This window comes from Perognathus longimembris, chromosome 28 (genome assembly GCF_023159225.1).
Source record: "Perognathus longimembris pacificus isolate PPM17 chromosome 28, ASM2315922v1, whole genome shotgun sequence".
Taxonomy (NCBI): domain Eukaryota; kingdom Metazoa; phylum Chordata; class Mammalia; order Rodentia; family Heteromyidae; genus Perognathus; species Perognathus longimembris.
In genome coordinates, this window is record NC_063188.1 from 99,979,969 (window position 1) to 99,999,731 (window position 19,763).

Consider the following 19,763-nt stretch of genomic DNA (forward strand, 5'->3'; position numbering starts at 1 on the left):
TGCTCTCTGCAGGAGAACTCATCCCACCTCACTGAAAGCCTTGCGTGGGAGTTGCAGGCCTGTGGAGTTGGGAACATTCTGAAGACTTCTCTGGCATCTGCTCTGACAAAGGCCGTTTCCTCAGAGTACCTTCAGGATGGCTTTGCCTGGGAGTTCTAGCTGAGTATTTTTCCTGGGTGTGGCCTGACAATCATAGATCCCAGGGACAAAGAGCATCTGTAAGCCTTTCACGAGGTATTCTGACTTGGGCTATGTAATTAAATTCCTGGTTCAGAAAGCTGCTCTTCCCTATCTGACCCCAGAGCTGGCCAGGGGGCCAAAGGTGACCTGAGTTCCTGTCGTGTCTAACCTCAAAAATCATTACTCCGTGATCTTGAGAACCTCCTTCTCTGCTCTGGAAAGGATGAATCCTTCAGATGACACCCTTCCCTGCAAAATCATTCTTTTATCACTGAATGCTCAGTCAAGGTCTCTTTAAAAAATGAGAAAAAATAACAGGCCTTTTGTCCTTTCCTGCTTGTTTACAATAAAAGCACATGCCCTACCAGGACCGCAGAATCCTAAACCAAAATTGGTAGTTATTTCACAATCTGAAATTTCCTCTTGAAATCTATGCAGTGGGTTTCACAACATAAAAGCACCCATGAGCTCCAGAGACGAGCAGGAGGTAAAGGTGGGGTGGGGAACCAGGGAGACAGAGATAAGTAATTTACCCCTCACAAAAGCAGAGTCATCCGCATCTATCTTTACAGTGATCAACACCTAGCAAAGACACAACATAACTACATCGCCACAGGGCCCTCTGCAACAAAAGCCAAGAGGCCAAGGCCTCAAACCATGGTGTCTCTATCTATCCCACTCTGTTCACCAGGTTAGTCATTACACAAGGCTGAGGTCAGCACCTCTTAGGAGGTTGCTTTAATTAGCTGGCAATTTGAAGCTTCATGGTGAGGAAAAGAAAAGTTCCAGCCCCTCACAAATCAAAGTATTTTTTTTTCAGCTTCCCCAATGGGTTCCAAGTGACTCAGCATTGGCCCAGATGGGCACTATTAGTGATGAGAAATCTTCCGCCTGGGTAATATATTGCATACAACACATGGCCAAAGAACAGTGCCAAGTTCATACCAGGAAGAGAAGGGGAATTATTCACCTCCACTTCAAATGCAAGCAAATCCTTTCTTAATGCACGGGTCTACTCCGTAATCAGAAAGACAAAGCCCTGAGATAGTCAGAGATTTCCATCTAAGATTCAAGGAATTATTAGGCAAAGCTTTTCCTTTTTTGTTGACTATTAAAAAGGCAATCAAATTGAGGACAGCAAAGGAAAAAGGGCAAAGAAAAAAAAAAATTTTTCAAAAACAGCCCCAGGGTAGAAAAGCAAGCAGCAGAAAAGCCTTTGGCTTCACAGCTCTTTGTCAGTACTATGAGCGCCACCTAGAGATCATTTGGAGAACTGCAAAACTCATTCAATTTGAAGCGGGGGACCAAAAACTACATTTTCTAGGGTCCAGGGCTGGACTTGCCTCAGACAATTGTTGGAAATTTAGGACCATGTCCCTCTTTTTTAGTTTTTATTAAAGAAACTTTCATAACTGTAAAAGACAAAATATACTGGAGGAATCTAGTGAGATCCAGTAGGAAAATTAACCTTTAATATTTCTCCCTCATTGAACTAGCAGAGTTCCTGCAGACTGAACTCAGCTGAGTTCCAAAGAATACTTTGAGGAGAAAAATTGAAAGCTCTCATTGAAATGAAACAGAAGACTAGAGAGCAACTCGGAGGGCAAACAGGAACACATCTAATATTAGGACTGAGAATTAGTCCTTCCAAGCAGACTCAAGCCCAGAAGGCCTAGACATCCTTGTACAGCTCAGATCTCTCTGAGGCAATCTGAACACATACATCTCTAAAGAACTGACCACCACTTCCAGAACATTCCTCTTATATTACATTCAAATACATACGTACACCCTCTCGCCACCCCTATAGTGACCTTGTACTAATTCATACATGCGCCTCCCACACCCCCAGTCTGTGAGGAGTCACACCAGGACAAAGAGTTCCTAGTATGCTAAAGGCTCAACTGCTCAATGCAAAAACATATTCTGAGCCAAGCATTAGTGGCTTATGCCTGTAATCAGGAACCTAAGATCTGAGGATTGAGGTTCAAAGCCAGCCCTGGGCAGGAAAGCTTGTGAGATTATTATCTCCAATCAACTATCAAAAATCCAGAAGTAGGGCTGGTAATGTGGCTTAGCAGTAGAGTGCTTGCCTAGCATTGCATGAAGCCCTGGGTTCAATTCCTCAGCACCACATAAACAGAAAAAGCCAGAAGTGGCACTGTGGTAGAGTGCTAGCCTGGAGCAAAAAGAAGCCAGGGAAAAAACTAGGAAAGTGAAAAAGGAATATCAAAATCAAGAGACAAAGGATAAAAAGGCAAGGACTCCAAAAGCAATACTTGCAAAACTGTTTGGTGTAAACCAACTAAACAACTCATGGGGGGAGAGGGAAAGGAGAAGGGTGGAGGGGGGAATGAGGGAGGTGTAACAAACAGTACAGGAAATGTACGCAAGGCCTAACATATGAAACTGTAACCACTCTGTACATCACTTTGACAACACATAAGAAAAAAAGAAAAGAAGCCAGGGACAGTGCTCAGGCCCTGAGTTCAAGCCCCAGGACTGACAAAAAAAATCCAGAAGTAAACCTGTAGCTTAAGTGGTAGAGCTCTAGCCTTAAACACAAAAGCTCAGGGACATTGCCCAAGCTGTGAGTTCAAGCCCCAGGATCCAAACACACACACACACACACACACACACACACACACACACACACACACACACACCCCACATTCTGTCCTAGATATCACAAGCTAGTTCATCAAATAAATGAAGCTGTTAAAAAAAATCACAACATGTTGGTGCCAAAAATTTCAACTACCATCTGGACAGCTTCCCATCTCATCCCATGTATTCTTGTCTTCATCAGCCTGTGCTTCCATGGCTGAAGACAGCTTTGACAAATCTTGAATGGGGGAATCAAAATTACCCTTTATTTTCCTCTAATAACCCCCCTTCCAACTTCCTTCTTCACTATAAACACTGAACAGCCTTTCCATGCCTGCCGACAAAAAACACTGATGGCAAGGTTCATCAAGCTCCAGAGGTTCATCCTAAAGCTCTAGAAAATCATGTTCCTAAACTTCCACATGCTCCCACTCACAAAAAGCAAGCATTCTAGTGTGTTGTCTTCTTTGTTTCTTGACCATAAAGCAGAAATAATTGTGTATAGGCTGACTCAGTAGGACCCAAAGCAGGGTTCTCTCAGCCAACCTCATGATGACAATGACAGAGCAGGCTGCCTTCCATCACAAATGTTGTTCTGACTGTAGCCTTGATCCACTAAAGCAAAACATTGTGGGCAAGAGAGCAAGCAAACAGTAGCATATCCTGTTACCCCAGGGGATTGCTAGCATCAGGAAGGTTTCCAAAACATCTCAAAGAAGAAACATTCCTGATTTCAGAGTCTCCTAGTTTCAGGGTGGCCTGCATGACAAGTACAGCAGGTACACTCTACCCTCCTGAGCACCAACTGCTTCAGAATATCTACAATTCAAGGTGGACGTCATTCTTTATTTTGAGGTATATGTTGTATGCCAGTATTGGGACTTGAACTCGGGGATTCACACTCTTGCTTGGCTTTTCTTCTCAAGGCTAGTGTTCTACCACTTGAGCCACAGCTCCACTTCCAAATTTTTGTGGTCAATTGGAAATAAGAGTCTCACTAACTTTTCTGCCCAACTTGGCTTCAAACTTTGATCCTCAAATCTTGGCCTTTTGAGTTGCTAGGATTACAGCTGTGAGCCATTGGGGCCCAGCTAATCATTATTTTTAAACAGCATAGTGGTTACTATTTTCTTCACTTATTCCCTTATTTAGTTGCATAGTATCAGAAAATTTTACAAGCCTCAGCATGTGTCTACTTACTGGAAATTTTTTTTAATTTTATCAAAAAATATTTTTGTATTCTTATACAATGAAGAATCTGCCACTGGCCTGCAGTTTACAGGCATATTCTTTGGGTCACTTCTGTAAAACAGAATAAGTTAGAAAGTAGATCTTCTTGACTATAGGAAATTATTTGCCTCCGGACATTTGCACATATTGTGCACAAAACAGGACACATGGTCAGTGTGGGTTTTGCGTCTTCTTTGCATCTTGACGGCTCTTCTGCCAGCTGCTCCCGTGGCTCCCCACCGCTCTGCATTCTGCCATATCCAATGATGGTTTATGACAAAATTCACTAGGCAGCAAGCCATGTGGCTCTTATAGACAGCAATTAGGAGAGAGGGAAAGGCCGAATTACACAGCACTGGAGAATGCAGTTAGGGAAAGAAAGTCAGATCTTATTTTTCTCTTACCTCCTGGTGATGAAATCTATGTGCTCATCCAATAGCATACACCTAATTCTGGAGTCATTCAGAGCCAACAGCTCATTTTCATATGGAAATCTATTTAAAGTGAAAGGCATGTATTTTTTTTTCATCAAAAAGAATCCTTACCTTTTCTTTGGCTTTCCTTTTTGTTCCTGAATCCATCCACTCATTTTCTTTCTCCAGCATGTCAATAAAGGCCCATCGAACACCCTCAATCAGTTCCTCCATCTATGAGAAAATATGCAAAGAAGGAGCATCAACACCAAAGACAAAAAACAAGGTTTTCTGGACCAAACTCAGCTTGTATGAGAACTAGTTCAAGGCGGAACGTGGTATAAGGAATCTTTTGTTGCTCAACTCTAGCAATGTTTGTTTCCATGAGAACAATTTGGTAGCCCAAGTCTGAAAGGATTCTATGGAAGAAACGAATTCACCAGGTTATAACTGATAATGACTTCCTTCTCTGTTAAGGTAACAACCAATTCCCATAGTTGAACCAGAACTTGAGAGTCACATGGACTGTGAGCAACAGAGATACTGCTAACACAGAGACAAGCAGAGAGCCAGTACCCCAAAGAACACCTCACCAGCGTGAGTCAGACTTACGTCAAGGTCCCATGCCTTTCCAGATTTGATCGAGAATGTTTGGCTATTCTCTACCAACTTCCTATACTCTTCTCTGCTCTCTCACATCTCAACAAAACGATTACTTCAGATCTAGAATAACAGGCCAGAAGGGAGCTGCCACAGCAAGGATGACTTCCAAAAGGCCTATTCCCACATAGTAAAAGAATGAGGTCACATATGCACTGAAGATACACACACCTTAGCTTTGCCACCAACACAGGCTGGCCAACGGAGAAGATTAGAGGAAAAGAGACATTGATGATAAATTTTACAGCTGAGAGATGAGTGAGGAGGTCCTGTTGCCTATGAGTACCCCTATACCAGAAAATCTATCTTACTTCTATAATCCTAGCTATTTAGGAGGATGAGATCTAGAGGATCATGGTTTGAAACCAGCAAAGACAGAAATATCTGGGAGATTTCCATCTCCAAAATAACTAGCAAAAAGCAAGTCTGGAGGAGTGTTTCAAGTGGTAAAGCATACACTGAATAAGCAAGCATTAGACGATGAATTCAAACTCTGGCAGTAGCAAAAACAAAGGCACCATTCATGGTATATGCTTGTAATCTTACTTACATGAGCGGACACGGTAAGATTTTTGTTCCAAGCCAGCCCCCTGGGGGGGGGAGATTAACAAGATTTTATCTCAAAAACAGGTCAGGCATGGTATACACATGTAATCTTAGCTACAGAAGAAGCAAGAGTAGGCCTGTGCTGGTGGCTTACACTTGTATTCCTAGCTGTTCAGGAGGCTGACATCTGGGGACTGCAGTACAAAGCCAGCCTGAGTAGGAAAGTCCATATGACTCTTATTTCCAGTTAATAACCAAAAAGCCACAAGTGAAGCTGTAGCTCAAGGGGTAGAGTCCCAGCCTTGAGCATAAAGGTCAGGAACAGTGTCCTGTCCCTGAGTTCAAACCCCAGGACCAGCACAAAAGAAAGAGGAGGAAGAGGAGGAGGAGGAGATAGAGGAGGAGGAGGAGGAGGTAAAAGAGGAGGGGGAGGAGGTAGAGGAGGAAGAAGAGGAGGTAGAGGAGGAGGGGGAGGAGAAGGCAGCAGGGAGAGATTAGTCAAAACCAAGTGACTGTATCCAAAAAACAAAACAAATAAGTCAGAGGGTATAGTTCAAGTGGTAGATTACTTTCCTAGCAAGCAGAAGAGGCTGACTTCATATCCTAGTACAAAGAAACAAATGGAAGAAGGGAGGGAGGGAGGAATTCTATTCTGCAGAAATGTTTTAGATTCCTTAGTGGAACACTCAAATCAGAATACTGGGGTCTAACCCCGAAATTAAATTGAAATTTGATATTATAAGTTACAAACCAATTTTTACCACTACTTACACAAGGAAATGAGTTTAAATGTTTCCTTTGTTCTATAAGGAATTGTCGACAGGAAGCTAAAAATAATCCCTTTCTGTTTAATAAGTTTTCAGTTATGTTTTCAGCTCAATAACAGTTGTAAGGGAACCAGAGCTGTAAATCAGTGGGCTGGGTTCCATCATATGTAAATAAGAACAAACAGCAGATGGAAGAGGGGGGTTGCTTCACAGCTATTTCTTCTCAACTTTAGTAAAACATTAAAAGGAGAGAAACCTTAATTTGGGATTAGGGCCTGATAAAAACATAAAATGAAGGGAGAGCAAAAGTCCTTTAAAAATCATTGTCAAGATCAATCATTGTGGTTCCCACCTGTAATTCCTGCTACTTAACAGGCAGAGGTCAAGAAGATCAATAGTTCATTACCAAGCCATGTGAAAGAGACCCCCCATCTCAACAACAAAAAAAGTGTCTGGCATAAGTTATGTGCCTATCACCCTGGATATATAGAAGGCATAAATAGGAGGATCATAGTCCAAGTCAGACTAGGCAAAAAAATGAAAATCCTATTTGAAAAATAACTAAAGAAAAAATGGTTGAAGGACTTGACTTTAAATAGTTGAGTATTGCCTAAAAAGCATGTGAGCCTGAGTTAAGACCCTAGAACTGCTGGGCTTTGGTGGCTCATGCCTGTAATCCTAGCTGCTCAAGTAGCTGAGATCTGAGAATTGTGCTTAGAAGACAACCTAAGCAGAGAACTCCATGAGACTCTTATCTCCAATTAACCAGAAAAAAAGCTGGCACTGTCAATTAAGTGGTAGAATGCTAGCCTTGAGCAAAAAGAGCTAAGGGATGGCATTCAGGCCTTGAGTTCAAGCCCTAGGACCACCACCACCAACAACAACAACAAAGAGACCTTAGTACTGACAAAAAACAGTCAAGGACTTCTCAACCTATCCTGCATACTGAGATTTTTGGGAAAGGATCATTAAAAATTCTGACAAAAACAATTAAAAACTAAAGCTATATCCTTATATATCACCCTGCACCAGAATAATTCTAAATGGATCAAAGACTTCAATGTAAGGCCAGATACCATGAAAATATTAGAGGAAGGGGTAGAGGAGAAACACTAAGGCTTCTAGGCAAGGGCCAAAACTTTCTAAGTAAAGATCCAGAATCATGGGGCTGGGGATATGGCCTAGTGGCAAGAGAACTTGCCTCGTATACATGAGGCCCTGGGTTCAATTCCCCAGCACCACATATACAGAAAATGGCCAGAAGTGGGCACTGTGGCACAAGTGGCAAAGTGCTAGTCTTGAGCAAAAGGAAGCCAGGGACAGTGCTCAGGCCCTGAGTTCAAGGCCCAGGACTGGCCAAAAAAAAAAAAAGATCCAGAATCACAATAAATCAAAGAAAGACTGGAGGGACTGGGAATATGGCCTAGTGGCAAGAGTGCTTGCCTCGTATACATGAAGCCCTAGGTTTGATTCCCCAGCACCACATATATAGAAAATGGCCAGAGGTGGCGTTGTGGCTCAAGTGGTAGAGTGCTAGCCTTGAGCAAAGAGAAGCCAGGGACAGTGCTCAGGCCCTGAGTCCCAAGCCCTATGACTGGCAAAAAAAAAAAAAAGAAAGAAAGACTGGAAAGATGAGATTGCATCAAACTGAAGAGTTTCTGCAGGGCAAAGGACATAGCTAGCAAAATAAATAGAAAGTCCACAGAATGGGAGAAGATTTTTACTAGCTATACATCAGACAAGGGCCTCATACCTAGAATATAATTTAGAGCTCAAACAATTAAACCCCCCAAAAAGTAAACCCTTGGCTGGGAATATGACCTAGTGGTAGAGTGCTTGCCTAGCATACTTGAAACCCTGGGTTCAATTTCTCAGCACCACATAAACAGAAAAAGCTAGAAGTGGTGCTGTGGCTCAAGTGGCAGAGTGCTAGCCTTGAGCAAAAAGAAGCTAGGGACAGTGCTCAGGCACTGAATTCAAGCCCCAGGAATAGCATGTGTGTGTGTGTGTGTGTGTGTGTGTGTGTGTGTGTGTGTGTATGTGTATGTATATATGTATGTATGTATATATGTGTATGTATATATAATATGTACTCATCACCTCGCTTATGTAACTGTAACCCCTCTGTACAAAACCTTTACAACAACAATAAACTAAAATAATGAATTTTTTAAAACTTAAATAAATATAAAGACTTCTAGGGTCTAAGCATTAGAATATTAATTTTATTAGTCTAAGTTCTAGCTTGGACACTGATAGTTTTCAAAGTTCCCCTAAGTAATTCCAGGACTGCAAACCACTACTATAGTGTCAGCATTTATTTAATGAATAAAGAAGTTAAAGGTTGATAATATACTCAAGCTCATACAGCTAGTGAGGGTCAGAATCAAGTCATCTGACCACAAAGCTAAAATGACAGTTATGACCTCAGAGCTTCTAGAAGCAGCAGAAGTATCCTCTATAAATCAGAGGAAAATACCAGAGAAGTTGAAGGAAACCAACTGAAAAAATGCGCAAGAAACAGAAATCCCCATAGGCAGGGTAAAAAAAAAAACTGACAGGGAAACCTTCAGGGACTAGATCTTTAATCTCTGCCGTCTTCATCACCCCTTAAACTTTTATGACCTTAGGAAGCAACAGCATACATGAGCCAGGAGATTTACTGCGTGTAGAAAGAGTAAAGACATCTTCCCAGATCGAGGGTAGTCGCTGATAAAGATAGAAGGAAGTGAATAGATTGATTGAAGAGATTTTGTGCTCAAATGAATGGAACCAGGTGATTAATTGAATTGGGAAAGTAAGAAAAGTGAAGAGAGAAACAGATTTATTCCAAGGCTACAGACATGGGCACCTCAGAGGATGTTTCTATGATTCTCTGAGAGGAGGAACACTGGAAGAGAAAGAGGGCTGAGGGCAGAAGGCAGACCACAAGGGGATGAGTTAGACGTGAGGAGTGCAGATAGCAAGGCTGTATAGCCTACTTGTGTTTGTCTACAAAGGAAAGAAAGCAATGATGAGAAGTGGACATAGGATTAAGGGAGGGGCCTGAGGGGTCCTGCATGCTTGCTGTTGCAGAACACGGAAGATGCCTGATTATGTTTAAATATCATCAGAAAGGATCCAATAAAAGGACAATGCTGAAAAAGATGAGAGGAAAAAAAAGCCATAAATAAGCCAGGTGTCAGTGGCTCGTGCCTGTAAATCTGGCTACTCAGGAGGCTAAGGTAAGAGGATCATGGTTCAAAGCCTGTCTGCATAGGAAAGTCTATGAGACTCTCATCTCCAATCAACAACCAAAAAAGCTAAAGTAGAACTGTGGTTCAAGTGGTAGAGGAATCGCACACAAAGCTCATGGACAGCACCCACATCCTGGGTTCAAGCCCCAGGACCCACACAGACACACAGACACACAGACACAGACACACACACACACACACACACACACACACACACACACACACACACACACACGGCCATAAATAGTCTCTGAATGGACAAATGGAAGATAGAACCCAGAAACGATATAGAAGGATTTGCCTTATACATAAGACGGGATTATAGAGATAAAGCAGTGAGCAGGCAGGCAGGTAGACAAGCAAGCAAGAAAATTAGTAAATTAGAGGGGAGAAGGTTTATAGCTCAATGTGTAGCTCAGTGCTAGAGTGTTGGCTTAGTATATATTATGACCTCGGTTTAATTTTTTTAAGTTATGCAAGTTCTTCTCTAATCAATCATATGTCTTTTCTCCATGCAGTAGAATTGCTAAAAAATCTTCTCTGAAATAGTCTTTTTCTTCACACATAACCTCACGAATTCTGGCAACATAAATGCACTGCTAGGAAGAAAAAGAAGTATTTGCAGATTTTTTTAAAGGACAATAAGTTGTCATCGTCGTTTTTTCCCTTAATGTCCTGGCTAACATATAGCAGTGATAGAAAGGCAGTTAATGAATAAGCAGAAAGCTAAATATCACCAAGGAAAACATCTGTTTGGGGTATGGTATACATAAACTAATCTTCAATCATGGTTTAATCAACTATCTGGGTGCCAGTAGCTTATGCCTGTGATCCTAGCTACTCAGGAGGCAATCTAAGGATTGCGGTTCAAAGCCAGCCTGACCAGGGAAGTCTGTAAGACTATTCTCTCCAATTAAAGCCTTAAAAAGCCATTAGTGGAGCTGTGGCTGAAATAGTAGAGCACTCACTTTGAGCTTAAAAAAAAAAGGAAAAGGAAAAACATGCAGGGACAGCACCCAGACCCTGAGTTAAAGCCCCAGGACTGGTACAAGAATAATTAATAACAATCATCCAAATAAAGCTAATTAAGCACTGTCTATGCCCAATAAATCTTGGGCAAATTTCTGCCATTTTTGGATTCCTACTTTGAATCTTAAAGTCATTTCTCCCTTATTCTCTTTGGGAGAATTTTGATGAACTAGACACTTCTTAGTAAAATAGGCCTTTGTGCTTCCAAATACTTCTTTCTAAGCAGCCTGGTTTCACAAGACCTTCCCGGACCCCAAATTCATTAAAGGTTTAAGCATCTTGCATAGATTTTTCAAAGCTCTGTCTATAACTTGCTGATTGGTATTCTGATGGAAATACACAGAGGCAAAAAGATTTCAGCTCATTGTCTGAAGAATGACAAACAGTTTACTCATATTCAGCTCCTGCCTTCCTCTGCCCTTCCCTCCTCCATCCTCACCATCTCTATCTCCCTAAATATCTACACTGACTACTTGCATTTTTTGTAGGTCTGTCATATGTGTCAGATGTAAGTAAATCACATTTCAATTTTTGTTTTCCCATGAGCCTTTGCCTTTGAGAGCAATTCCTTGCCCAACCCCCCTCCCCCATTTTGAGGTCATTCGCTACTATTTCTCTCTCTCCTCTCTCTCTCCTCTCTTTCTCCTCTCCCCCCCCCCCCCGCACTCCAGACTTTACAGATTTATTGTAGAATATTTTCTGTGAGATGGTGTTGAACTACCATATCATACTTGAAGAAAGAAGGAAACCTTTGAAGGTGATTAATGTCATTGGTTAGCACATGGATGCAAATAAGAGAAATATTGATTTTAGCAAGCTGGAACTAGGAAGATAAGTCACTGAAAATTTCTGATTTTTATCTTTAGAAAACTCTACATCATGACATAATAACATAGCCTTCAGTCAAGTCATATTCCCTGAAGCAGCAAGAGCCTAACATAATTTTTAAATAAGAAAAAAGAAGCCAGGCACTGGTGGCTCATACCTGTAATTTCTAGCTACTCAGGAGGCTGAAATCTGAGAATCATGGTTTGAAGCTTTACAGGCATTAACCACCAAAAAGGGACAGCAACGAAGCCGCAGGACCAGCACACATACACACAAAAGACAAATTTTATTTTTTCATCAAACTTTGACCTGACTCTTTCATCACACAGCATTAATAGAAATCACTTAAGTAATTATTTTTTCCATAGAAAATATTTATTTAGGATCACAGACAAAAATAAAACAAACAAGCCAGGTGCTAGTAACTGTGCCTATAATCTTAGGTACTTAGGAGGCTGAGATTTGAGGATCACAGTTCAAAGCTAGCCAGGGCAGGAAGGTCAGTAAGACTCTTATCTCCAATTAGTCAGCAAAAGGCCAGAAGTGGAGGTGTGGCTCAAGTGGCAGAGCACTAGCCTTGAGTGAAAAAAGCCAAGTGAGACCATTTTTTTTTTTGGTCAGTTTTAGGTCTTGAACTCAATTCATTTGGTTGGTCTATGGGAATTGTTAGTTCTTTTCCTCAACCAATGTGATTTAAGAAAAGGCTCTCCCTTTTCATTCTTTGCACCACAGGATTTTGGCCATGCTGATTTATATCAGACACCAGACATTGCTGAGTTATACCTGCATATACATCTATGAGTTGCTCATCTATCCAGGAATTTAAATAAAATTGGAACCTTTTGTCTTAATACACTAAATTGTCCTTCCTACTCTTCTTTGGCTCTCTCCTCACCCTGACGAAGGACATTTTTGTATGTATAAATGGGTCATGATGGCTCATAGTAAGCCATTAAAAGGGAACGCATACCAGCAGAGCTTGGAAGTGTCAGTTTGCCACATGGTCAGTTGTGGTTTCCTTCAAAACTTGGTCTCTGGCAATAAAGAAATCCTACAAAGCCAACTCAAATTGCACCTCACACCTACATATCCCAAACACTTAACCCCATACTGATGTCTCAGTTACTCCTCATAGTTCCTGTCAGACATATAATCAGAACAACACAGACATGTTTAATTGCCTTTCCATGTCTATTTATTTGGGCTCTCCAATAAAAGCTATAAATGTTGAGAGCAGGAACCATGGTTTCAATATAATAAGATCATGGCTATATAAACAATTAAAATAGTACCTTTCAAATTAAAATTATAATAGTACCTTTCAAATTATGATTCCATATTTAACACAGTTTCCTGATTTTATAGCTCACAAATGATTGTTTTACATGTGTAAAAAATGTTCATGCCTAATGATGCCTTAAAGAAGATGCTTAATAAATACAGGTTCACTTGATGCTTTGTAAAACTTCCATTGGAAGTTTTAGCCTGAGCAACTAGGCAAGAGAAAGAAATAAAGGGTATACAAACAAGAAAGGAGTAAGTCAAATTATACCATTTTTTAGATTACAAGATACTATATATAGAAAAAAACTAAGATTCCACCAAATGACTACTAGAACTGATAAACAAATTCAGTAACGTGACAGGATACTGTTGGGGTCCATCTTCCCCCTAGATGGAAGGGGCCTGAGGCACCTCCCCCAGCTGGGGAATGCAGCCCTTCCATCCTCCCTACATTGGAATCTGGAGAAACCGGTCCGATAAGAGACCCCCGACCTAGCTGGCAGCCAGCCCCGCCCTGGAGGTCAAGTGACGTAGCCCCTTGGAGGTCAAGTGACCAGCCCCTTGGAGGTCACCTGACAGCTCATGGCCTATGGGAATCCTGGCCAACCCCCTTCCCCTGATCATCTACCCTTGCCCCTCTCTCAATAAAGTTAGTTCGCTCTCAGAAGCTGACTCCGTGGTCTATGTCCGTTGCTTCCAGAGTAGGATAGCGGTCACATTACCACGCGGGTCGCGCGCCCGCCAGGACGGAGACATCCCCACGTCTCACCCCGACAGACCTGCAGGCCGAGGGTCGGGGGAGAAGGCGATGCGAGGATAATAAGAGAAAGAAATGAGCACTTGAGCCGGAGCAGAGAAAGCAGTCCCCACAGAGTGGCGCCCCACGTGGGTTACACGAATCCACGCAAGAAAGCCCGGCTCCCGACCGGCCCTGACGGAAACAGGTTGGAAATCCTGAGACGCGCGATCCTCCCACCCCAGGTAAGAGGATGGGACAAGTCCAGAGTCGGCGAAACAATTCGCCCCCTAAGATCCTAAAGTTCACCCTCCAAAACGCGGGGATTAATATCTCAGAGCCCTGCGCCATACAAATTTGGGAGGAATTGACCCACAGGGTCCCGTGGCTAACTGGAGCCAACCCACTCTCATGGGAAATTTGGGACCGACTAGAGCGGGAATTACAAACAACAAAACGTGGAGGAGAACCCCCACTGCGAGCCATTAAGACTCTCAAGGCTTGCCTCTCTTGGGACCCGGGCGGGGAACCCCTGGATTCAGGAGAAGGAAGCCGGAGGTAATTTTGATCTGGAGTGGGCCCCGATGCCTACTCCAAAAAGCCCTGGGACCAAATCTCGTTAGGTACCCAGGAATCCAAGGCAGACAGGAGATGAGCAGAGCAGCCGCAGGCTTGCTACCCCTCCCCCATGTGAGGCTCAGCTTGACTCTATACATATGCAGATTTCAGCAGGCCTGAGCTGCCGCTTTTCCCAGGTGGTGGCGGCGGCGGCGGCAGCGCCCCGCAGGAAAAAAAAAAAAAACTGGCCTGGCCACTTTTAAATTCAGAGGCCTTGAAGCTACAGATTTTCATGAGTGCCGGAGGACGGTTCTTGAGAGAGGCAGGCCAAACGCGCCCTGGGCAAAATATTAACTTTACGGCCTGACTTTCAGATTTCCCACCAACCAAGGCAATAAACAGCCTAAAGCCCCTTGCTGGGCAGTCCCTATTGCCAGAGACAGTAATCATGATATTTGGAAAAAAGTTCCGATTCTTAATTAATACAGGAGCAGATCGGACCATATGCATTTAATTGGACAACATTATTATTGGATCAGCAGACCCCCATGTGCTAGATTTGGCCTATAGCAAGGCCCAAACACTCCTTCAAAGAGGAGGGCTGCGTATAGCCAATGACAAGGTTCAGAAAGTATACCCCTTCAAGATCTTGGGGGCAGAGCTTAAACTAGACTCTGTATGCCCACTCAAGCCCCAGTTATCCTTCCAGGCAACTTATACTCTGGTGGAGATGCAAAGACTGTTAGGTGAAATTAATTGGCTAAGATCCTGGCTTCAACTGCCTACAGAGGAGCTGTTACCGCTCCATGACTCTTTGAAGGGCAAAGCGCCCACTGATGTTATTACAATAACTCCATCACTCCAAACAGCCTTCCAGAAAATCCAATTGGCCTTAAATAAGGCACAGCTGGCACGCTACAAGCCTAAGTGCCCACTCTGCCTTTGGATCCTCCCCGGATCCGAACTTTCTTCAGCTGCAATTACCCAATCAGGCGAGCCCCTTCAGTGGGTGCACGCATCAGTGGGAGGAGCTCCCAGAGTTTATTCCCAGCTGGACCAGCTAGCTGACTTGGTAATTAAGGGCAGGGATACTTCCCTGAGACATTATGGAAGAGATCCTGACGTGCTAACTATTCCCTACCGGTTGTCAGATTTTGAATGGGTCAGGAGAAATAATTCACGTGTGGCTAGTGCCCTGGAGGGCTTTATGGGTAAGATAGATTGCCACTATGGCACTTCAAGATGGGTGACCTCATTTTCCAGGCTACAATGGACACCCCCTGTGCTTTTCTCTACCAAGCCTCTTGTCAAGGCTGCCAATGTCTTTACAGATGGTGGGCGAGCCGGCTCTGCCGTAGTGGTGCGCTCCGCCTCGCCCCCTGCCGGTGGGAAAGATAACACCCATTACTTTGAAGCCGTCACTGGCTCTGCACAGTTTAAAGAGCTGTATGCAGTCGCCTTGGCACTGACCCATGTTAAACAGCCAATGAACTTGTTCTCTGATAGTCTATATGTGGTTAACTTGCTACCCAACCTGGTATGTTCACATATCAAGTTGGATGGAAACCCAATCACTCCTCTGATGATCCAAGTCAGGTCTCTGTTAAAAGAGCGGAGTGAGCCTATTTTTTTACAGCACCTTCGTGGACACCAAGGACTGCCTGGGGACCTGGCACAAGGTAATCGTAGGGCCGACCAGCTGGCCACGGATGGAACCATCATAGCGCTAGCCATTGTACAACCTCAAAACCTCCAAATGGCCAAAGGGCTTCATGAGCGTACTCACTTAAATTGGAGAGGGTTACATCAGAGATTTCCTTCAATTCCTATAAAAGACTTAAAAAAGATTATAAGGACTTGCAAATCATGTATGCCTTTTGTGCAAGTCCCTCCTTTACAATCTCCAGGTGTAAATTTAAGAGGTTTAAGACCCAACTTAATTTGGCAGACTGATGTGACCCATTACGCCCCCTTTGGAAGGCTAAAATATATATTTATGTCTATTGACACCTGCTCCGGTGCATGTTGGGCCTCTCTGCATAGCGGTGAAAGAGCACGGCATGCTGAAAGCCACTTCTTACAATGTTTTGCTATCCTAGGACTGCCTTTACAGGTTAAAACAGATAATGGACCTTGTTTCACCAGTAAGCCTTTACAGGCATTTTTCCAAATGTGGAATATTAAACATACCACTGGAATACCTTATAACCCAAAGGGTCAAGCCATAATTGAGAGGCATAATAGGACCCTGAAGGATCAATTATTAAAACAAAAAGGGGGGGGAAGCCCCCAGGACCAGCTGAGGACAGCGATGTTTACATTGAATATTTTAAATTTCTCTAAGGACCAACCTCTGTCGGCTTTCCAGAGACACTGGTCAAGCCAAACACCCTACTTAAAAGTGGAGGCCCGGTGGAAGGATTCTCTGACAGGGGCGTGGCGTGGACCCGACCCAATTATCAGTGCAGGAAGGGGATTCGCCTGCGTCTTCCCTACTGGGGAACCGAATCCAATCTGGATACCAGCTAGAGATGTAAAATATTGTCCAACAGAATGACCACCCAAGGGCACCTGCCCTTGAGGGATGTCTCCCCTTGTTTCCTTTCAGGAAAGCAAAGACCGAGGTGGAATTTTCTAAGGAGAAACGGGAAAGCCTGCCTGCACCAGCGATGGACCTGGACCCAGTGTCGGCCCTGTTTCTTCCCTGGACCCTGCCTGACGCCCTTTGGAGTACCGTTTGCTGTGGCAGCCTGACCCACAGCCTTGCACAAGGACCAAAGGGAAATTTTGCACGGTTGTCCCTCTCTTTCGCTCCCCCCTTTGCTGCTTATCTCAGGGGTCCCCATTGGAGGGAAATAGGAGCTAAAGGACTTGGACACTTTAATGTTTTATTATAAATGTTTATAATAAGTAAGGTATTGGCACCTTGCTGCAATGTTTATTATGAAGTGTTTTACTAACCTCAGTTGTTAAGTTACCAGCATCCTGGCTGCCACATCACCAGGACCTGAACCTGCCCCTCTACCTCACCAGCGGGGGAAGGAAGAGCCACCTGTGCTACCTCGAGCGACACCAGACTGGACCAGAATTCCTGTTTTCCGTGGACTGACCCCGATAAGAGACACTCCATTGCCTTGTGCCTTGTTGTAATTACTCATGTGTTACAATTGCTCATGTGTTACAGTTGCTCATGTTTGCATTTGCCTTGTATTACGATTGCTAATGCTCATGTCTGCTTTATGCTCCCATTTACCTTATGTTTACATTGAGTCTCTTGTTGTAAGTGATGGACCAGAGCTGTCTAGGTACCAAGTGGCCTTTGGCCTTTTAGCCATATAAGAACCCCAATAGGCTCGTCACTCAAACCCTAGGACCGGCTGCTCAGTAAGGTCCGCCGGCACCGGAAAAAAATTATCAGGCTCTCTTTCGAGTGCCAATCCTACTCTCCCCAAGGCCTCTCATCGGGCCCGCCAGCCCGGCAGGAAGGTCAGCCTGAAGAGCTAGGGCGTTAGCCCAAGACGGGTAAGACTCCCCTTGGGGGGGGGCAACCTAAGACATGGCGCGCTCTCGAGTAGGGCGCCTCCTGCTGTTCGAAAAAAAAAATATAAAAGAGGCAGATGTTGGGGTCCATCTTCCCCCTAGATGGAAGGGGCCTGAGGCACCTCCCCCAGCTGGGGAATGCAGCCCTTCCATCCTCCCTACATTGGAATCTGGAGAAACCGGTCCGATAAGAGACCCCCGACCTAGCTGGCAGCCAGCCCCGCCCTGGAGGTCAAGTGACGTAGCCCCTTGGAGGTCAAGTGACCAGCCCCTTGGAGGTCACCTGACAGCTCATGGCCTATGGGAATCCTGGCCAACCCCCTTCCCCTGATCATCTACCCTTGCCCCTCTCTCAATAAAGTTAGTTCGCTCTCAGAAGCTGACTCCGTGGTCTATGTCCGTTGCTTCCAGAGTAGGATAGCGGTCACATTACCACGCGGGTCGCGCGCCCGCCAGGACGGAGACATCCCCACGTCTCACCCCGACAAACCTGCAGGCCGAGGGTCGGGGGAGAAGGCGATGCGAGGATAATAAGAGAAAGAAATGAGCACTTGAGCCGGAGCAGAGAAAGCAGTCCCCACAGGATACAAAATGAAAGCATAAAGATCAGTAGCATTTTTATGTACCAATAAAGATGTTGAGAAAGAAATTATGAAAGCAATTCCATTCAAAATAGCTACAAAAACAAAACACTAGGAATAAATTTAACAAAGGAAATGAAAGATTTCTATGATGAAAATTGAAAAACACTGATGTAAGGTTAAAGAGGACAGAAAAAAATATGGAACCACTCCCCTATGTCCATGAGTTGGAATAATTAAGTGATTTACAGATTCAAACCAATCCCCATAAAATATCAATAAGTCTTCACAGAACTAAAAAAGCTAATTCTAAAAGTCATATGAAAGGGAAAAGACCCCAAATAACCAAAGCAATCTTGAGCCAAAAGAGCAAAGCTGAAGGTATTACACTACAGGATTTTAAGACATATGACAGAGCCATAGTAACAAAAATAGCATAGTCCTGCATAGCATAAACACACAACATAGACACACAGACTAATCAAAAGAACAGAAATATCTAAAAATAAACCCATATATCTAAAGCTAATTGATCTAAAGCCAATTGATGCCCTACAAAGGGCCAGAAATATACATAGTAAAAAGGATAGCCTCTTCGATGAATGCTGCTGGGGAAACTGGGTATTTTTATGTAGAAGACTTAAACTTTACTATTATCTCTGACTTTATGCAAAAATCAACTAAAAATGGATCAAAGACCTAATAGTAAAACTTCAAACAATGAAGCTGATAGGAAGAAGCACATGGAAACAATTCTAGATGTTGGCACAGAAAATGATTTTTTTTAATTTTTTTATTGTCAAAGTGATGTACAGAGGGATTACAGTTTCATACGCAAGGCAGTGTGTACATTTCTTTTTTTTTTTTAAAGGTTTGGTTTTGACTTTTATTTTTTTTTTATTTTTTTTCTCAAATTTTTATTATCAAACTGACGTAAAGAGAGGTTACAGTATCATACGTTGGGCATTGGATACATTTCTTGTACTGTTTGTTGCCTTGTCCCTCATTTTCTCCCTGCCTTCTCCATCCCCATTACCTACCCCCCGTGAGTTGTACAGTTGGTTTACAGCATATAGTTTTATAAGTATTGCTATTGCATTGGTTTGTCTTTTATCTTTTGTACCCTGGATATTGAATATACGTGTATTGGAACTAGGGAAGGAAAGGGGAATATCAAAATGGACAGAAAATGATTTTTTTGAGCTGGGCACTGATGACTCACATCTGTAATCCTAGCTATTCAGGAGGCTAAGATCTGAGGATCACAGTTCAAAGCCAGACCAGACAGGAAACTCTGTGAGACACTTATCTCCAATTAACCACTAGAAAATCAGAAGTGGTGCTGTGGCTCAAAGTGAGAGAGCACTAGCCTTGAGCAAAACAGCTCAAAGAGAGCACTCAAGCCCTGAGTTCATGCCCCGCAACCAACAAATAAATGCTATTTTGGATAAGACCTCAAAATGACAGACAACAAAAGCAAAAATGGGCAAATGGGATTATACTCTGCACAGCAAAAGAAATCAATAAAGAGACCATCTCAAAAATGGGAGAAAATATTTGCAAACCAC

At 43.2% G+C, this 19,763-nt stretch overlaps 1 protein-coding gene across 1 annotated transcript in view; it reads right to left on the bottom strand.

The window, feature by feature from the left end:
- The window catches only part of Phex (phosphate regulating endopeptidase homolog X-linked), a 217,686-nt gene that overhangs the window by 113,176 nt on the left and 84,747 nt on the right, over positions 1 to 19,763 (bottom strand). Inside the window, exon 12 of the mRNA XM_048335888.1 lies at positions 4,563 to 4,664. Coding sequence (XP_048191845.1) covers positions 4,563 to 4,664 — 102 coding nt within the window. The remainder of the gene's footprint in view (positions 1 to 4,562; positions 4,665 to 19,763) is intronic.